At 67.3% G+C, this 19,933-nt stretch overlaps 2 protein-coding genes across 2 annotated transcripts; both read right to left on the reverse strand.

Annotated features, from left to right (window-relative positions):
• Positions 1-43: 43 nt before the first annotated feature.
• On the reverse strand, positions 44-14,669 carry CHLRE_17g723050v5 (uncharacterized protein). Its single transcript, XM_043072294.1, has 16 exons — positions 14,134-14,669; positions 13,833-13,900; positions 13,630-13,707; positions 12,991-13,122; positions 12,582-12,758; positions 12,129-12,383; positions 11,818-11,881; positions 11,484-11,608; positions 11,079-11,293; positions 10,705-10,819; positions 8,920-10,456; positions 8,718-8,813; positions 3,589-8,561; positions 1,729-3,411; positions 1,451-1,597; positions 44-1,305 (listed from the first exon to the last, which is right to left on the reverse strand). Exons 1-16 carry the CDS (start codon positions 14,327-14,329, stop codon positions 1,228-1,230), a joined length of 9,939 nt encoding a protein of 3,312 aa, XP_042914753.1. The 5' UTR covers positions 14,330-14,669; the 3' UTR covers positions 44-1,227.
• A 1,384-nt stretch (positions 14,670-16,053) lies between these two features.
• Positions 16,054-19,669, reverse strand: CHLRE_17g723100v5 (uncharacterized protein). The gene is made up of 7 exons (XM_043072295.1): positions 18,964-19,669; positions 18,691-18,752; positions 18,407-18,474; positions 17,982-18,090; positions 17,663-17,770; positions 17,357-17,502; positions 16,054-17,141 (listed from the first exon to the last, which is right to left on the reverse strand). Exons 1-7 carry the CDS (start codon positions 19,214-19,216, stop codon positions 17,126-17,128), a joined length of 762 nt encoding a protein of 253 aa, XP_042914754.1. The 5' UTR covers positions 19,217-19,669; the 3' UTR covers positions 16,054-17,125.
• Positions 19,670-19,933: the final 264 nt, after the last annotated feature.

Below are 19,933 nucleotides of genomic sequence, written 5' to 3' on the forward strand. Positions count from 1 at the left end.
CCGCTGCATGCAGACCCTGCCATACAGGGCGTACAGGGGACCCTGTGGCGACTGACGATCCCCCTCTGAACAACTCTGGAGACCTTGCTGGCGACCTTCGGAGTTCTGACGTTCCAATGCGATACGCCGAAGCGCCTTCACAACGCCCCACCACATTGCCCCATCACATTGCCCCACCACCGCAGCGACCGCCCATCAGAAAGTGGAGCACAGCACACCGCCCGATCGTCCCCCAATTTCCACGTGTCTACACATGTGCCACTCACTGGATCAATGAAGCATGCTGGAGACGCTGACGAACCCGCCAAAGTCGGGCTGGCCGAATGGCCGGCCCGAGTCTAACTGTTCTGGTTACGGCCCACGAGCCCGTGTAAGCATTGCGCTCCACTTAACCCTCGGTCACGCACTTCAAACCTGAACCGCTAGCGCCGTCATCAATACCTTGCGTGCGTGCATGCCTAAAGCACACCTGGAGTCACGCAGGCACCGCAGATCTGACCCCCCCCTCAAGAATGAACAGGGCCCTAACGGAGGAAACATGCGCAGAGTTTGCATGCTGTGCCCACACCACAACACACCTGATACGCTCTAACCGCTCCATTGCTCCCACCTTCAGATACGGATGCGGTTGTCAGCGTTTGTGCCGCCCCGCCGGGTGGGCCCGACAGCTTGCGTCCGCGACCCTCCCTTTAATCCCCGCCAGCAAGTGTACCCCTGAGACGCCATTTACGAGCCCTGAACCTCGATTGCACTGATCTCTCCAGCAATACCTATGGTATCTCTTCCGTGAACGTGACGGAAATGCTGCCGAGGCGCCGCATCATGGATATGGTTGCACCTTTCATTCACGTCTTGAAATGCAAATATACACGGCTTACATCTGCTCGCCGACGGCCAGGCTCCTGCGGCTGAGGCGCCTGCAGCCCCACCAACACCGCCTGCGCCGCCACTGGCACCAGCGGTGGCATTGGCGGCGCTCCCCCGGGGCAACCGCCGCTGCGAGGAAAGGCCCTGCTGAGCCCGTGCCACCGCCGGTGCCTGTTGCAGCGGGACCCGCACCGCCTACCACACGCGTGTTGCCAGACCTGCCGGCCGCGGCCCCAGGGCCGCAGCCACAATAATTTTCAGCTCCACTGCCTACCGCCCACGCCGCGCACTTGGGCCGCTATTCACTCCTGCTCCAGGCGAGGTCGCTGCGTTGGGCATGACACTCCCTGCACGCGGCTGCTAGAAGTGCTGATGCTGGTGGTGCGGCGGGCCAACTGGGCCGTGGTCGATGATGACAGACGGCAGCGCCGCGGCAATCTGCGGCGCGACCGGCACATAAGATTGTAGGCACGTGAGCTGGAGTCAGGCGAGTTCAAGTACAAGCAACCCGCTGTCACCTCGTTCGTTGCCAACAGGGTGCACAGTTGCTAGAATGTCCCACCGCCGTCCCCAGCGCACGCACCGCTGCCGCTGACATCCCAGATTCTCTTGACGCTGCCGCCGCAAAGTTGCTGCGGGCCAACAGTGAGCCTCCACCGCCGCCACCAGTGGTGCCGGTGCCGCCGGTGGGCGGGTCGTCCCAGCCCGCCGGGCGCTCCCAGCTCAGGATCTGTGCAAGAGAAGAAAGAACACATGAACGGAATGCTTGCGGACAGTGAAGGCCATTGGTCCTGTATCACTACAGCGCAGCACCTAGTCCTCGCCGCGCTTAGATCCAGGCGTGGCTGGTGCCTTTCTCACCCCCTCTGGTGCGTGCGGGTCGCTGCGCTCCAGCGTGTTGATGAATGGCGACGTGAAGCCCGTGCCGCCACCGCCGCCGCCACCGCCCGTTCCAGTAGCCCCACCACCGCCGCCGCCGCCGTGGCCCATTGCATGGCCCGAGCCAGTGCTGAAGTTATGCATGCTGGTGTAGCCGCCGGCGCCGCCGCTCGTGATGCTGCCTGTTCCAGCGCCTATACCCGCCGACCCGCCACCAGCACCGCCACCACCACCACCCACAGCCGCCCCGCCTCCACCCCCGCTGGTGTGACCGCCACCGTAAGCACCGCTGCCGGCGGACGCGAGCGCCAGTCCTAGGGCGCTTGCGGTCTCAGCCAGTGAGCCGTCGCACACCAGCTCGGCGATGAGCGGCCCCAGCACGCTGTCACGCCGTGGCACGTTGCGCCGGCCCACCATGCTGGCCTGCCGCGACGCCACGGGGCTGCCGCGAGGACTGCCCACCGCCACGAAGCTGCCATTCACGGCGGCGCCCCGTTCCCAGCCCAGAAGCTCCTGCGTCGTCCGCGCGCTGCCACCGCCGGCGCCCACGCCGATGCTCACGATGCTGGAGCGGGCGATGCCGGGGGCGCCGCCGGCAGCGGCGGCGGTGGTGGCTCCGCCACCGCCTCCAGCGAGGCCAAGAAGACTTCCGGCGGCGACAATGAAGCTGCCGCCGCTGGCCACGAGCAATGAGGCGCGGCGCGGCAGTTCAGACACAACACGCTTGGGCGGGCGGCGGACGGGCGCACGACCAGCTGCGGCGGTGCTGGCGCCGGCCACACCGCCGGCGCCACCGCCGGCGCCAGCACTGTGCGTACTCGGCAGGTCGCCGGCCGCACCCATGCCGCTGGTGCTGATATTGCCGCTGCTGCCGGCACTGCCTGCGCCGCCGCTGTTGCTCGGGCCGCCAGAGCTGCTGCCGCCGGCGGGGCCGGTGGCAGGGCCGGCGGCGGAACCGGCGGCGGCGCCGGCACTGCCACCGACGGCCACCCCTGCCACTGCGCTCATGTTGGAGGTGGAGCTGAGGAGCGTGCGAAGCAGACTGGGCCGGCGGCGCGGCGGCGCGCGACCCGCCCGCGGCGTTGCCGACGCAGAGGCTGATGTCGCGAGTGCCGACGAGGGGTCAAAGCTGTCCAGAATGCTTTGCTCTGCATCAGCCGCCGGGCTGGGCGGCACAAACGGGCTTGTGACAGCGGTGGAGCCGCTGACGCCACCGATGCCGCCAGCTCCGCCACCACTGCCAGCGGCCATGGCAGCCGCCACGGCCGCGGCGGTGGCGGTGGCGTTGCCGTCGCCCGTCATGTCGAGCGTGTAGCCCTGGACAGATTGGGAGCGGCGGCCCGAGGGTGCGCCGCGCGGCGAGCTCGGGGCGTCGGGTTGGCGACCGCCTTCAGATGCCGGCGGGCATTGCTGCTCTCCAGGAGAGGCGCGCGGCGAGTCCACATAAGTGCCGAGGTAGGACGGCCAATGGGATGGAGGCCCGCCGGCAACGCCGCCGCCACCGCCGACGTCGGTCGCGAGCGCAGGCGAAGGCCGCGATGTCCGCCAGGCCAGCGGCGACGGCGGCGACACGCCGCCGGACGCTGCTGCGGCGTACCCCAGTCGTGGCGGCACAAGTGCAGCGACGGCGTCGCCGGGAGACAAACAGGAGAGCCGGCGCGCGGCCTGTAGGCAGCGCGACGCAAGTAAGTGTCATTTGGGTCGGCAGCATAGAGGACTGAGGACTCAGGTTTTTGGGGTGTAAGCGTGTGCGGAGCACGAGCATACAGGCGGTGTGAATTTCCGATCGCGTTCAATTCAAAGCAGGCACAAACAGGTACCCAAGTAACGAGGTAAACTCACCCCTCGCTGCCTGGGTGAGCCCAGCGCGGGACTGCCGGCAGCCATCGTTGCAGGATTGAACGCACTCGACCGCGCTGACGAGCCTGCTGACCCAACGCCAGCTGCGCCTGCGCCAGGTCCCGTTAGCCCGCTGGTCTGACGAGACAGCGCCCCGCGACTCAAGGTCCGTGCCATGCCATCGCTGCCACCGCTGGCCGCGCTGCCGCCCGTGTTTGCATCTTGCTGCTGCTGCGGCGGCGGCTGCAGCTGCGGCTGCAGCACCACCACCCGCGCCACGCCGGCGTTGGACGGCGCAGGTTCACTGCCCGGGCCACTGCCTTGCGGCTGCATCAGCTCCGACGGGAGGGAGCCCGCGCCACCCAGCAGGCCGCCGCTGACACCGCCGCCGTCGGCTGTGGTGGTGGCAACTACTCCGCTGGCGCCAAGCATGCTGCTACGGCGCAGCTGCGCCGCCGTCACCGCGGCACCGGCTATCATTTCTTCATTGCCGTCTGGATTGCCCGACACAGGCGCTTGGCAGGGACCAGCGCCGACGTCACTCGCGTCCTCTGGCGTGGGGGCGGTCATGGCCGTGGACAAGGGACTGCGCGGCCCTGCAGCCGGTTGCCGCGCCGACGCAGAAGCGGCTGCTGCGGCAACGGCGGCCGGGGTCGTGATGACAGCGGCCGGGACTACCGCGGTGGAGCCGAAGGCACTCGCGCCGCCGCCGCCGCCCCCGCCGCCCCTGCCGGGCGCCTCGGTGACGCTGCGTGTCAATCGCGTGCCGGCCAGGGCCGCCGGCGGTCCGCACAGCACGGCACCGTCAACGGAGGCGCCCGTGTAGGCGCCGCTGCCCACGCTGCCGGCAGCAGTGGCCGACGCGATGGCGCCGGCGGCGTCGACGGCGCTGCGGCGCCGTGCCTTGCCGGCGGACCCCAGCCCAAGCGCCGCCTTCAAGTTGGTCCAGCCCTGTGCGAGCTTGCCGCCCTGCTTGCTGTGGCTGCCGCTGCCGCTTGCGCCGCCTGCACCGCTGCCAGCCCCAATGGGCACTGGGCTGCCGGCCGCCGACCCTAGACCAGCAACCCCGCCGCCGCCGCCGCCGCCGCCGCCGCCGCCCCCACCGCCGCCGCCGCCGCCGCTGATGGGGCTGCCGCCGCCGGGTGCGTGTAGTGGGCTGGCGCCGGCGCTGTCGTACAACCAGCCGCTGGCGCCACTGCGCGCATGCGGGCCGGCCTCGCCGCTCCGTGTCACCGGCGCAGCCGCTGCAGCAACTGCTGGCGCTGCTCCTGCCCCCTCAGCCCCCGTGCCGGCGCCGGTGCCGGTGCTGGCGGCGCTGGCAGCGTCGGCGGCACGACTGGCCTCCACGGCGGGCCCGCCGCGGACGCCCTTGGCGGATGCCGCTCTCCGGAGACTGCCGCCGATGGACGCCAACGCGGCGCCCAGCGCTGACGGCCGCGATGGCGGGCTCAGCAAGGCTGCAGGCTGCGCTGCCTGCCCCGCCGGCGCCGGTGACGCCGGGAGGTCTACCTGGGGCTGGCTGCTGGACGCACGCGGGGTGGCGGCGACGGCGACGGCGCTGGCGTCGGTGTGACAGCTGGCCGACGCCCGACGCTCCTCACTCGCCGCCGCAGCAGCAGCGGCAGCGGCAGCGGTTGCGGCGGTTGCAGCCGCCTCCGGCTCGTGCGGCTCGTCCTCCGGCACTGACGTGATCCAAGACATGCCGTTAGGGCTGCTGGGCTGTGGCGTGGAACGGGCAGGCGATGGCGCGGCTGCACCGGCGGCGCCGCCAGGCATGAGCGTTGGCGGCGGCGCCGCCAGCGCCATGAGCAGGGCCGTGCGCTCCTGCTCATGGGAGCGCCCACGTGATCCGGGCGCTGCCGCCGCATCGGTTGGTAACAGGGCTTGCTGCTCGGTGCCGGTCGCGCTGGCGACAGTGCTGCTGCCGCCCTGGTGCGCGATGTAGGACGCCTGCATCAGCGTTGCTAGTAGCCCCGCTGGACCCGATGGCCCCCCGCGGGCAAGGACGACGCCGTCGGTTGCTGCTGCCGGCTGGATCATGCCGGAGTGGGAGGCGGAGCCGCCGCCATTGCGGCCCTGCTCGCGGCACAGCGGCACGGCACTGCCACCGTGTGGGCTTCCGGCACTGCACTGCACAAATCCGGCCTCGCCGCCAGCACCAACACCGCTGCCGCAGCCGCCCACGTCAATGGGCACGGAGGTGGATGAACCCACGTAGCCGCCCACTGTGGCGGCGGCGCCGTGGGCTCGCATGACGCGGCCGCTGCCGCCCATGGCACCAACCGCAGCCATGGGGCCGGAGCCGTGCACGCCGCTGCCTGCGGTGCCGCTGCCGGCGGCGGTGGAGGTGCCGAAGGTCATTGCGGAGGCGGGGCGCGAGCGGTGCGCCGGCAGCGCGCCGGCTGGAAGCACGGCTGAGGCAGCGCTCGGCAGCGCCAAACTGCCACTGGCCGTGCTCGGCAGCTGGTTGTGCGAGTTGGAACCGGAACAGCCGCCCAGCCGGCCGCTAGCCCCGACGCCGCCGGCTGCACCAGCCGCAGCCGGGTGCGCAGCAGTTGAGAAGGGGCTGCCGCCGGCTGCGGCCACTAGGGCGGCGGCGGTCGCCGCCGCGGCTGACGCGATCACTGCCGGAAGGTGTGTATTGCTGCCGGCACCAACCACCACCAGGTGCGGCTGCTCCTCGCTGGCATAGCCGTTGCGGAAGCGCGCGCTGCTGCTGCCCATGCCGCCGACGCTTGCTGCTGCCATCGGGTGGCGGCCGGGCACGTCCTGCACCTCAATGACGCCCTCAGGCCGCCCGTCGTTGTTGCCCGCCGCCTCCAGGAGCTGCAGGAAGTCGTCGTTTCCAAGCATGCTGCTGAACACAATGGCGCTGCTGCGCCTCGGCTTGCGCCCGGCGCCGCCGATGCCAACACCTGCGATGGAGCTCGCGCCCGCGCCGACGCTGACGCCGACGCCTGCGCTGCTGCCCGTCCCGCCTACGCCGGCGAACACAGGTGGGCCGCGGTCAGATGCTGCCGCGCTTTCTGACGCCGGCACTTGCGGTCCGTGGTTGCTGTGGCCATGCCCCAGCATGGCTCCGTGACCCGTCATGCGGTGCGGCGGTCCTCGTCCGAAGTCCGCCACGTGGCTGGGGGCGCCGGCGCCGCCGCCACCTTGGAACTGCAGTGGCGCGCCGACGCCCAGACTCATTCCCGGCGGCAGGACCGTGGAGGCGCGAGGCGAAGTATGCTCCGGCAGGACAAGCAGCAGCGAGTTGTTAAGCGAGTGCAAACCGGCGCCGCCGCCGCCGCCACCTGCGCCGCCAGCGCGGCCGCCGCCGCCACCTGCCGCCGCTGCCGCCAGGTCACCCATGAGGATGTCCGATGGTCCCAACAGGTCATCAACGATTAGGCTGCCTATGTGACCGCCGCCACCGCCGCCAGCACCACCAGCGCCAGCGATGCCGTACAGCGAAGTGCCACGTGGCCCGGCGACGGCGGCACCGTACTGGGAGGCACGCATCAGCGGCACGCCGGAAGCAGCGGCGCCGGCAACTGCATTATATTGGAGCTGGTTGCTGCTGATGGTGGGCCCAATGGCGCCGGCGCCGGCGCCGGCACCCGGCCGGAACCCACTGACAGACGCACGTGATGCCGCCAGGCTCGCACGCGCCGCCTGCATCAGCGCACTGGGCGGGGCGCGCAGCGCTGCCGTTGCCAGCAGCTCTGGACCGCCGCCACCGCCGCCCGTACTGCCCGCGGCACTGACGATTGCGTGGAAGGGACTGGACATGGCAGCAAGAGGGTGCGCAGAAGAGCTCAAGCTGCCGCCGGCGCCAACCCCTGGCATGCCAACCGCGCTTGCTCGGCAATCCAAGGATGCGCGATGGGTATAAATCACCCCCGCTGCTGCTGCTGCGGCGGCTCCAGCCGCCACTTCCTCTTGCATAAGCCCTACGGACGCCTCAAACGACGACATCACTCCCGCGCCGCCCCCAGCTGCCACTGAATCCACAAGGCTGGCCGGCATTGTCACCGCCGGCTGCCGCCGGCCGCCGCCGCCACCACCATACATGCTTGCCGGCGAAAAAACCTCGTAACCCTGTAGCAGCGCAGGCGGCAGCATTGCACTGATGTCGCGCGCACGCCCTGCCGCCGGCGCACTCGGCCCTGCCGCAGCCATCCCTGCGGGAGCCAGCACCTCATGCAGGGTCGCGAAGTGGGGGGCAGACGGCTGGCCCACCGGGCGCCCACCAGTAGTGCCGCCGGCTGCGCCCGTGGCGGCGAAAGCTGAAGCTGCAGCAACTGCTGACGTGGCGGCAGGCACACCGCCGCTGCCGATTTGGTGTGTGCTGGCATATGCCGCGCCGTGCGGCAGCGGGTGCGAGCCACTGCCGCCTGTGCTGAAATTGCTCAAGCTGCCCACGCCGCTTCCGCTGCCCCCGGCAACGGCAGCGGCTGCCGACGCGGCGGCGGATCGGAGCAGGTGCGCCTGCAGTGTACTCGATTGGCTTGCAGACGCGGACCGGATCCCCCCTGGCGGCGTTCCATGCACAGCTGCCATCTGGTCCCTATGATGCTGTGGCTGGCTCTGCAGCTGTTGCTCCGTGGCAGCAGGCAGCGAAAGCTTGCCAAAGGTGGCGCAGGCGGCAGCGGCAGCCGCAGTTGAGGCCGGCGCGCCGCCCATGCTGCTGCTTGCTCCCGCGACGGACTCCGTCGCATGTGCGAGCGCAGACCCCATGATGAAGTCCGTGCTTTGCGAAGGTGAGCTGGGCATCCCAGCCCCAACTGCCCAAGCGTCTGCGGCAAATGGATTACTAATGACGGCGACGGAGTCACCCGCGCCTGCAGCGGGGAAAGTGAGCGTGGCGTGGCGCGTGGAAGGCAGCTGGGGCGATTCGCCGCCGCCGCCAGCGGCTGCCGCGGCCGTTGCCGCCATCAGCAGTGCTGGCTGCAGCAGCGACGACGGCGGGCCGCTGGGCGTGCGCGGGATGCCTGCGAGCGTTGTCAGTTCGTCGAAGTCAAGGTCCAAAATCCGCGTAAGCATGGACGACAGATAAGTACATACGCTCCCTAGCAAGCGCACGTCAGAGGCGCGTTGCGCTCCCGGCAGGCGGGCTGGTCCCGAGCACGCGCTAGTGCGCTACCCACCATTGATGAGCAGCGCGGATGAATGGCCGCCGATGCCGATGCTGGACGCTCCTGAGGCAGCGCGGGAGAATGCCGCACCTGAGCCCGCGGCAGGGCCTGCAGCAAAGAAACGGGACACATCAGCAAGGCATAACGGCAGCAAGGTGCCTGAAACGTGCCGCTGCAGACCTTAGCCCCACCAGACTGTGTCTGGGGTCCGTACCCTGTGTCGCGGTGACGGACACAGTTGTAGCGCTGGCTCTGGACTGACCACCGGCCGCGGTCCCCGCTGCTGGCGTTTTGGAAGAGGCCTTGGGCACGCCGGGCCCAGCGTGGGCTGCCGGCGCAGCGGCGGTGCCACCTAGGGGCGCTGCAGCCGCTGCCGCAGCAGCCTTGAAGACACCCGACGCGGATTCACGCTGGAGGAACCCCTCGGGCTCCTTGGTCCTGGGATGCGCCGCCAGAGCCGCCACTGATCCCATGGCCGCCGCTACCATCGTGGGCGGCCCGGGCAGTGACAGTGTGGCACGCTCAACGTCCTCGTCGTCGTCCGCGACGGCACCAGCTGCTGAGCCCTTTCTTTCGGAATCGTGATTCATTACTTCAATCTCAGGATGCGAGCTGAGGCCGGGGCGGCCAGGCACCTTGCTAGCCGGCCCGGCCAGCACCGCGGCGCCACGTGCTGCCGCTGCCCCTGCCGCTGCGGCCGCCGCTGCAACACGCTCGACTGGCGCCGCGTGCTCCTCTCCTTCCCCGAATGGAAGCAGCATGGTGCAAGCGCCGCCGCTGCCACCGCCGCCTGTGGCAGTGTGCTCGTTGCTGGCGACACCAAAGTTTGCGCTACGCGCGCGGCCACGGTTGCTGCCCGTGTTGCTGAATCGCGTGCTACTGTGCGTGGCTGCAACAGCCGTGACGCCGCCGGCGGGTGCTGCCATGCCGCCTGCGGTGCTGCCGCGCGCGCCGCCCAGACGACTGGCGCCTAGGCTGCTGACGCGGAGCGGCAGCAGCCCGCCGGCACCGCCAGGCCCCAGCGCCGCCGCTGCAGCGGCGGCCGCTGGGCCCATGCTCCCGGGCCCCGACAAACGACCCGTGTTGCCGCCGCCGCCGCTTGCGGCATTGACCACGCTTGCCGTCGCGCTGCTTGTCCCGCCCGCGGCGGTGCCGCCCGGCGTGCGCGGCGTGGCGGCGGCGGTGTTCGGGCTCACCAAGATGCTCTGCGCGGATGACAGCAGCTCCGCGGGGTCGCCCCCGCCGTCGCCGCTGTCCACGCCGCCGCCGGGCGCGATGGATTGCCGGCTGTTCAGCATGAGGGCCAGGCGCGAGGTGTTGCTGGTCACAGACACCTGCGCCAGCGCCGCTCGCGTCGCCTCCGAGCTCAGTTGCCGCGCCGAGTCCGTGCTGACGCGGAAGTGCGCCTCTGTGCTGCTGCGCCGCCGCGCGTGCGCGCCAGGCAGCCGTGGGTGGAGGAGCAGCGCGCCGGCTGCGGAGAGGAGGCCACCGGGCATGGAGCCGCGAGCACTCATGGCGCTGCGCTGGGGCGTGGAATAGCCGCCGGCGCCTGCGGAGGTGACGGCGCGAGAGGAGGCACCGCCCACGGACGCCATGGCGGCCGCGGCGGCGGCGCTGGGGCCGCGGAAGGAGGCGGCGGAGGGCGCGACGGTGCAGACGGGCGGGCGCACGGGCGTGAGCAGCGGCCGGTAGTCGTCGGGCGTGTGGGCGGCGCAGAGCAGGCCGCGCAGTGGGTACAGCAGGCTCCGCGGCTGCGGCAAGAAACCGGAACGGGCATGGGGTCAGCCTCCACCAAACTCCAACTCTAGCCCCAGCAGTACACCTAGACAGTAGGCACCGCATGTCTCCCATCCAGCCCTTATGTCCCCCTAATCATCAACGCTCTTGCCCGCCCACCGCCTGTGCCCAACCTTCCAAGCCCCCACGCACGCACGCACGCACGCACGTACGCACGCACGTACGCACGCATGCACACGCACACGCACGCACGCCGCCCCACCTTGACGGCCGCGGGGAGCCCCAGGTCGGCCATGAGCTGGTCGTGGTAGGCCTGGGCGTACCACTGGATCAGACTGCCGCGGTTGTGCTGGGGCGGGAAAGCGCGCCGCCGCCACCTGCGGGGAGAGGAAAGGAGAGGAAAGCCGGGGCATGGACGCCGCTGACCTTGGCACCAAGCGCCCCCTAGCAAGCCATGCCTGTAACATAAGCAGCTGCGGCCGCAAGTGGTGGCCCTGGGGTAAACCGGTCAGGCTCCCCTTGTGTCCTCCAACATGATCGTGCGGTGGCCGCTGCCCCTACGCTGCCGCCTTGTCCGCCCCCGCCCGCTGCCCCACCCGCTGCCCCGCCTGCTGCCCCGCCCGACCCCTCCCCCACCTCCGCTGCATGAACACGTCCTCCTTCATGGTCCTCAGCCCCGGCAGCTGCAGCCGCCCCGCCGCCAGCGCCGCCACCCAGGCCGCCTGCAGGCTGGTAGTGAGCCAGGAGTAGGGGCTGCTGGTCTCGCAGCCCAGGAAGGCCAGGCTGGGCACGGCCGGCGGCACCATGCTGCGGTACAGGTGCAGCCCGTCCTTGCGCACACCCAGGCTAGCCTGCATGGGTCAGTGAGTGCGAGAGGCGAGTGGCAAACTTGAGGAGCAGGCCCGGGAGGCCCCGCTCCGTGAGCTGAGCTGAGCACGGAGCCAAGGGGTGCGCGCGCCTGCGCCCGGTCACTCCTGCGCCGCAGCCACAACAGCCCCGCCGCGCCTCGCGACCGCCCGGAGGACGCGCTCGCCTACCCACCTGCAGGTCGGCGTCGAATATGTGGTAGGAGCGGGTGGCGGGCGTGCAGTGCAGCAGCACCCCGGCGGCCAGGCCCTCGCCGCTCTTGAGCACCACGCCATCGTGGGACAGCTTGGCCACGTCGCCTGCGGGCAGTGGGCAATGGGGAATGTGGGAGGCGGTCCGCACCTCGCAACAGCCCACGAGAACCAGGACTACACAAAGCGTAAGAGCAACGTAAGGGCTGGGGAGTTCGCTGGACCTGGAGCGTGGAGTTCGCGCACCGAGTGTGGAGGTATGGCAGACGTCGTGACGGCACGCGGTAGGCGCCTTCCGTGCCTCCCCCTGCCCTCACCTTTGACCAGGCGTATTGATGTGTCCTTCAGCACCCCCACCCAGTTGTCTGGGTCTGCGCTTGCCTGCGGGGCCGTTCACAATCATGATCGTCAATGCAAGCCCGCCTTGCCATGCCGAGTTGCACCAACACCTGCAACCTTCCACTTGGATAACAACGAAAGCCCGTCTCTCCTTCTTTGATTATTCACGCTTCTCTCATCTTTAGAGCCTTTCTGAACCAAACTTAGACTTGCAACACGGGCAACCAAGCATCCACGGCGGTCCAACTTTCGCTGGCGCCAACGGTATGTCCTGCTACCAGCGGCTCACCTGCAGGCCGTAGAACATGTCCCGCACCATGTCCACCGGCGGCCGCAGCTCCCCCGACACACCGTGCGCCGCCGCCAGCCGCCGCTCCAGCCGCCACCACAGCAGCCGCCGCAGCGGCGCCAGGGCCGCGCTGGCGGCCCGCGCGGCGCGGCCCGCGGTGTAGTAGGGCGGCAGCAGCAGGCGCGGCAGGCAGCGGTCGTGGGCGAGCTGAGGCAGCGCCGTGCCCAGCACCTTGGGCGGCAGCGGCCAGTGCGGCTGCGCACGGGTACAGAACAAAGCGGATGAGGTTTGGTGGATCGTGCCACCTGGTCGCCACGCCTTTACCCCTCATGCCGCCGCGCAGCCCGCCCACCCATCTATGTGCCACATGCCAGCCAGGCGCCTGCGCCCGCCCCACGCCCCGCGCTCCGCTGCACCCGCTCCGCCTCCACTCCTGCACATACCCGTGCCCACCTGTCGGTACAGCAGCGTCACGCTCGCCGCCCCCGCCGCCGCCGCCTGCCGCGCGCAGTCCACTGCGCTGCGGTCGTCGCCCGCCACCACCACGTGCTGCCCCGCCACCAGCGGCGAGGCGTCGCGGTCGCGCAGGTCGCGCGCATGGCAGCGCAGGCCCGCAAAGTCATGTGAGCCCTGTTGCGTGCACGTGTTGCGCGGTGGTTGAGCACGAGAGGCCCGGTATGGGTTGCGTAAGCAAGGGCTTCCGGCACTCCGCCGACCAACACTGCCGTGCATGCCCCGCGCCCGCGCAACGTGCACACCCGCCTTCCACACCGAGCGCTCCTCGCCCTCCCCGTCCTCCTTGCCGCCTCCCTTCTGTCTCTTCCCCTCCCCAGCCCCGCTGCTGGCCGGCCGGCGGCCTCACCGGCAGCTGCGGTATGTGCGGCGCCAGGCATGCCCCGCTGCTGATGACCAGGAAGTCGCTGGTGAGGCGGTGCAGGCGGGCCGGGTCCAGCAGGTCGCTGCACACAATCACCCAGCGCCCGTCCTCGCCAACCTGCACAGGCAGGTAGACAGGCAGGCAGGCAGGCAGGGAGGAAGGGCAGGCAGGAAGAAAGCAGCAGCAGTAGCAGCAGCGGCAATAACCCAATGAGTTGCTCAGTGCTTAGGCGTAGGAATGTGCAATTACCCGCGCCTTACCAGGTGCTACGAGGTATTCAGTGCCAGCGCGACAAGCTCCAGGCGCCGGAGCTGCAATGCCCATTGACCCCAGGCGTCCGGCACGAACCCGGGTGCGGCCCAGACACACTGCCCCATGCCCGGTCAATGCGTGCGGCAGAGCAACCGCCAACACCGCCACCCCAGCCTGCCATCACCCTATCACCTAAGAGCCCGGCCAGCTCCCCCAATCCCGCACTCCAGCCATACACCAGCTTCGCCCCAGGCCCCTCCCAGCCTCCGACCGACTGGTTCCGCCCGCCAGCACCCACCCAGCAGCGGCCCCGAGGTTCGTGCCAACCAGCCCCCCGCCTGCAGCCGCCCACCGCACACCCCGGCGGCCCACCTGCGCGTGCTCCAGCTTGCAGCTGAAGATGATGTGGTCGCGCAGCCGGAAATGGTCCACATAGGCCAGCAGGTACGCCTGCCAGGGCCGCAAGCCACATGCCACGGCGGCACATTAGTTTAGTCGTATGGCAAGTGTGAGTCCCCGCCGCCCCCGCCACCTGAGCACACTCTTGCCGCATTGGCGACGCAAGCCCATATTACCTGCAGGGCCTCTGGTGAGGCGCCATGTGGCGGCTCAAATTCTGGCAGGCTGAACAGCCGCTCAAGCTCTGCAAGGGTGGCGTTGGGCTCTGCACGGTTACTGCCTGCCATTCGTAATCACAGCTCTTCCACAATTGGATAACGGACTGCCGCAGGATAACTCAGGGTCAACGGCTGGGAACTGGCTCCCAGCAACGCGGGAGCCAGGCGAGTGCCCGTGTACGGGCGCAGCGCGGCAACTTGACGGCAACGACCTTGGAGCAGTTATTGGTTCCAGCGCATGTATGGCTCCCGCGCCCACCTGGGAACTTTTTGACCAGCTCCGCCGCGAAGCGAGCCTCTCTGCCCGCTGGAAACAGGTTCGCACTGGTTTCGACAACGACGACCGACAACCCAGCCTCCAGAAGCGCCCTGGCACATACAAGCCCTGTCACCCCGGCTCCAATTACTACCGAGCTCTTCGGGGTTCCTCCCCGCTCGTGATTATATGCCATCATGCTGGCAGGCCCGTGCCTGGGCCTTCAGCATGCGTCATTATAGTCTATTCTGCTGGGGCATCATATCTGCCCCCCTCAATGTCAGTCCTCAGACACGGCAGAAGTACCGGCGTTGGCAGCGCCCTTCAAGCGGCCGCTTGTTACGCATTGCAAAGTGTGCGTGCGAACCCGCCGCCTGAAGAGGTTTACCTATGCGAACATACTGTTATAACCTGTAGTCTGTCCGGCGTTCAAACACACCGACTAACCCAGGTGAGCAAGGAACTTCGCCAATTCTGTTCGGGAACAACTAAGGCAGTCACAAACTGGGTGACATAGTTGTCATAAAAGTTGGTTTTCCTACTGACATATGGGTGCCTATTAGCAACCAAGTCTTATGGTAGTGCACATGGGCATTCGCCCCTCCATCGTACTCGTGTGATGCAGTGTCTGTGGATTTGGATTGCCGCTACCGCCTACCCCCCGGGGTGATTCGTTTGTGTCAATTTTGATTTGTGATGACAGGTGTGGACGAGAGCGCCGGGTGAGTCAGTGGACTGAGGCGTGTTGCAGGTTGCCCATCCGGTTGTAGTGCCAGCTCCCGGTAGAGGTACGTCCTGCATCGAAGCCGCCACGACGCAGCGGGGGTATGCCGGGCCAGCCAGTTCCCGACTGCATATTAGTCTGTGTCATCCAACCCTGGCAACCCATCGTAAGCAGTTGCCTCCGTCCGTCTCTGAACTTAACCGCGAGCACACCACCGCGTTCGTCTGAGTCAGCCTGCCTCGTGCGGGCAGCAGCAGCAGCAGCAGCAGCAGCAGCAGCAGCAGCAGCAGCAGCAGCAGCAGCAGCAGCAGCAGCAGCAGCAGCCTATGGGCTGAATCGCCCATCTTCGGTTGTTCCCACATCAGCGCCAGACCTGATCATGTCACGCCCTGATGCGTGCTGACGTTAACAGAACGTGCCCTGACAGCGCATTGCTATGGTAGTCGGCACACGGGAGTTATGCCTGCTCAGTAACGTGCTGCCCCACAACTCGACAGCCGCACTGGTTCTGACCCCGGGTTTCACAGCTTTCCCGGCACGGTCCCACGCCATGTCCGGTCCCACACTCCCACGCCCTGGCGTGACAATCACTTTGGTACGCGGCGGGCGTTGGGACATTGGTGGTCATACGGGGTCCTACAGCTCTGGCCCGTATCCGGTATACGCAACCCAACCCGGTCAAAGCTATCTAAACATGTCACGCCTGCCCCGCCTCTGCCAGTCCTATCCTGGATGTGCTGCGGTAGCAGAAATATCAGTGGTCAAGGTTAAGGAGGAAGAAGAAGATGCGGACGGCGATGATTGTGGCGTTGCTTGAGATGCAACGCCTCCACGGGGACCCTGAGGCACGGGCAACGCCTACGTGGAGGGGACCCTGATGTTGAGCCAGAGGATGGACGTTTGCGGGCGTTCGCGGGAGGGGGCTGCGTACGGTACATCGTGAGTTGATGAGGGGGTTTCTTCTTACTGTACAACGTGATGAGCAGGGGTAGTGATGAGCGATCTTGGTTGGGTGCCTGTCGGCTGTCGCTCATCACACAGTCCTCATTCTGTACGGCTGTTGAGTACTGTCCCTGGTTGCATCCGGCCTAGCCTTGCCGGCTTGCACCCTGGCCTGTGCCGCCATCGCTCTTTGGGAGTTTTGGGGCTTCATAGTAAGACAAGACCTGGTCTTCCCTCCCAAGGCGAAAAGTGGGCTGCGCCTCCCGACATTACACTGAGTGCCTTTCTGCACCCCCGGGCAGACCAGCTTAGGCCACGTGCCTTAAGCAGTGCCTTGCTGCCTACCCTGAATGCACTTTGCACATACAACTATCTACCTCTCAGTCAGCGTTTGATGCGTTAATGCACAACTCGCAACTCCTACATGGGTTATGCTCAGTGCGGAAACTCCGGCGAGAGTCGTCTGCAGCCATTCAATCCTAATACACCAGCCCCGAGCCCCCGACCCTCCACAACAGCGCAAGAACGGCCGGCCACGACGACGCCGTTCCTTTCATTCCAACCCCGACAGGCTTGCGCTCAATACACCCGCCGCTTGTGGCATTCTTCGCGCTCGCGCCCGGCATTCCACTTCTTGAGCATTCTCTTCACTGGCCACACTACCACCAGCACCAATTGGTCGCCGCGTGGGAGCGGCAGCAGGCGGCCGCAAATAAGGAGAGCGCAACGGGCGCCTGCGTCACGCCGCGCGGAGGAAGCCCCCCAAACCACAGTGCTGAGTTTGCCAACCTGGGGTCATGTGTTGCACGCTAGCCTCCTAAACGTGCGCAGCCTCGGATGCACAGCTCCTATCCGGCGTGATGTACAGCCGGCCGGTACTCATGTACAGTAAAAAACACAGAAGGGCACGCGCACTGCCGTGCGGCACAACTAGCAAATGCATTGAACACACGCGCCACCCACAAAAAGGGCACTGACAACGCTGAGCGGAAGCATCGTTCACCCGCCGTAATACTATACAGACACGCATTTCTCCCAGGCAGTGAGTTAGGGCGCTCACGCACATACATTTCCCAAGCTTGCGGCTCATCTTGTTCTGGGCATGCCATGCCTAGTACCGCCGCTGGACACAGCCGTATGTCTTACGCAAGTGGAAGAGTGACAACAGACGGTGCCGGGTCATCCGCACTCCGGGCCCCACCAACCGACTCACGAGTACAACTACAATCTTAAGCATCCGGTCTGGGCGCTTGATTAGCATCTGGATCTGAACCCACGTGGATCTGGATCCGGATCTGGTGGGATCCGCCTCTGGATCTGAACCCACGTTCAGCGCCGCCACGGTCTGCATGCAGCGGGGAAGGAGGTCGAGCGGCATCAACAGCAATCCAGTGGAGTGACGCGGCTTTGCGTCGGGATTTCTTCTGTGTGGCCGTGATTGGACCCGCAGGCGGATGGACAATAAAAGCCACACTCAAGAGTACAGTGCTAATGCTGGAGCGGCGAGCACGACGCATTCGGCACGCACGCATGCCTGTCGAGCGCATCCGGCCCACACACCTGCGGTCACGCCAGCCCCAGGGCCGCGAGATGCGCGAGACGAAGGGTGTGGGGTCGGGCGGCGGCGGCGCTGGGTCGCTGGGTCCCTGGCCGCAGTCCACCTGCCGCACCAGCAGACCGATGACGCCCCACTTCTTCTCCGCGAGCTGTACGGGGCGTCCGGCAAAATGGATGATGATATGATAGCATAAAGTGCTTCAGTTTCAGTCTTCATCGCTGCGCGTGGCTGATATGGGTGTGTTTTGCGCGCCCTCCCCCTGCTCTAGCCCCGTGTCCTCAGCCGTCCTCCTCTGCTCTGCACCCCACCTTCTCAAAGGCCCACGTGGACAGGTCCAGGTGGTACATGTCGCCGCAGCACCAGCGCCGGTTGGAGTAGGCGTTGGTGGGGTAGTTGCAGGGGCAGCTGTCCACGACCTGGAGGGGGGCGGCGGCGTGTGCAGGCATGTGCAGGCATGGGGAACACGCCGGTCATATTGCATGGAAAGGGAGAGTGTGGACGCAGGTACAGGCAGGTGTTTGAGCATCAGGCACAACGTTTGAGCTATTGCAGCCCCATCCACACGCGCGGTCCTTGTGTCGCTGGTTTACAAGGCAACGGCCTCGGGGCCACACGGATGGCACCCACCTGCACAATGACGCTCCGGTCGGGGTCGCGGCACACGTTAGACCGGTCCAGCCACTGGCCATAGCCGTCATTGAAGGAGGCGGGATCGCACTTGACCTCGTAGCAGCGGCTGCAGCAAGGGGCAAGTGGGCAGGGGGCAGGGGGCAGGGAGCGGGCGGAAGACCAGCCGTTGGGAGGAATATTACCGGCGACGGAGGTGAAGGAAGGGATGGTCCTCCCCGGTCGTAAAGCAAAATAGGTCAGGTAAGCTGGCTGCGGTGTATGGCATACGGTGCGCACGCCACAGCGGCAAACTACTTAATGAATGTTGTATATGTGTTCTGCATATTAGGCTGCTTTTTGGTGGCGACTGTGGCATGGACAGGTGGCGTGCTCGCTTCAGTTGGACCCGCAACGAACCATGCAGTGGGCCCGCACGCACTCACCCGCAGCTGCCGGAGTAGTCGTCGCAGGTGTCGGAGATAGCCGCCACGTCCCAGCCGCTGGCCACGCCCTGTAGGGGAGGGTGTGCGTGAGAGGGATGAAAACGCCATTGGGCAGGGCGAGTGCAGCTGTGGTTGGGGAAGGCTGAAGGAGCCGGAGGTGGGCGTGTGCGACCACGACAGGGCTGGAGTGGGAGCAGTGCTACCTTGCCAAGCGAGCACAGCCCAGGCGGCGCACTTGAAGGTTGACGTCGCACAAGCCAAAAGCAGGCGGCAGCGGCACCCACCTGGTCCAGATAGCCGAATCCACAGGACCCTTCATGAATGCTCCACCAATCGTCAGGGCCGTCTGCGTGCGGGCGGGCGGGAGTGTGCGGCGGCAAGCGCTGTGGGTAGCGGCTGCGTGGGTCGTTGGTCAAACGCGGTCAACGCGCCTGAGGGCGTTACTGTGCGCCACTTGCTCCCAGCTATCCACTGCCGCCGCCCACAAGTCATACAACTTAAGTTAACAGAACGGAGGCAATGCCAGGCAATGCAGACCGCGGGTGTGTGAAACTCACCGTAGCGCGTCGCGCGCCCCTGTCGCCAGCCTCCGCCGCCTCCGAACCAGTTCGCGCCTGCCTGGCTGAAGCAGCCCACGAGCAGCAGCTGCAGCAGCAGCAGCGCAGGCGCGGTCGCGTGCGCTGACGAGGCGCTGAGACGTCTGGTGGTGAGAGCGGCGGTGGTGCTGCGAGCGGCTGTGGTGCGACGGCGCGCCTGGGATTGCCGCCGGCCCGCCTCTCCCACACGCCGAGACACAGAGCCGGAGATCATTGGCAATGGGCGTCAGACGCTAGCTGATCGCGACCGCTGCTGTTGCGTGTGCGTTGACTGGGTCGGCCCGCTGGAATTGACCCTAAGCGTGCGAGCGCTATCTGCGACTTAAGTGCCGTCGAGCCTCGTCGAGCGCTTAGCTAGCTACAGGCGTAGCGCAATGCGGTAAGCCGACAGGCAGACTCAGCCAGGCGAGCGCCGGCTTGCAGACGGTGGCTGCGAAGCAAAAGCTGCGCGAGCTAGGGCGGCCCGATGCCGGGGCGAAGCCGCGTGACCCGTTTTGAACAGCTGCGTAAGAAGGGCCGCGGCGGGCCGTTGGGTGCGCGTCGCTTGCGAGCGCACGTGCGTGAGGCCCAGGTGCAAGCAGACCAAGTCGTCAGCTGCACTGCGTTGACTGCCGCGCGACTGTTGGTCAGGTGCTGCTTCGCTGCACTGTAATGCACTACGCTCGCGTGTTTAATGCGACAGTTTAAGGAAGTGGAAGAGGTACGGTACTACTGGGCCGCCGCGCCGGCCCATGCATGCCCGACGACCGAGGGCCGGGCGCGCTTTTTGACTGCCAAGTTCCCGCGCTGTGCGTGGTTTGCCTCGCTTTGAAATCAGCACTGGGTGCTAGTTTCCGTGCGCCAGGTAGCACATTGCGGCTGGGGCAACCGTCGCGGTCAAGCGACGGTCGGCCCTCCGTCGCTGCAAGGTAAACGCACCATCTGCCGCCGG

Source organism: Chlamydomonas reinhardtii, chromosome 17 (assembly GCF_000002595.2).
Source record: "Chlamydomonas reinhardtii strain CC-503 cw92 mt+ chromosome 17, whole genome shotgun sequence".
Taxonomy (NCBI): Eukaryota; Viridiplantae; Chlorophyta; class Chlorophyceae; order Chlamydomonadales; family Chlamydomonadaceae; genus Chlamydomonas; species Chlamydomonas reinhardtii.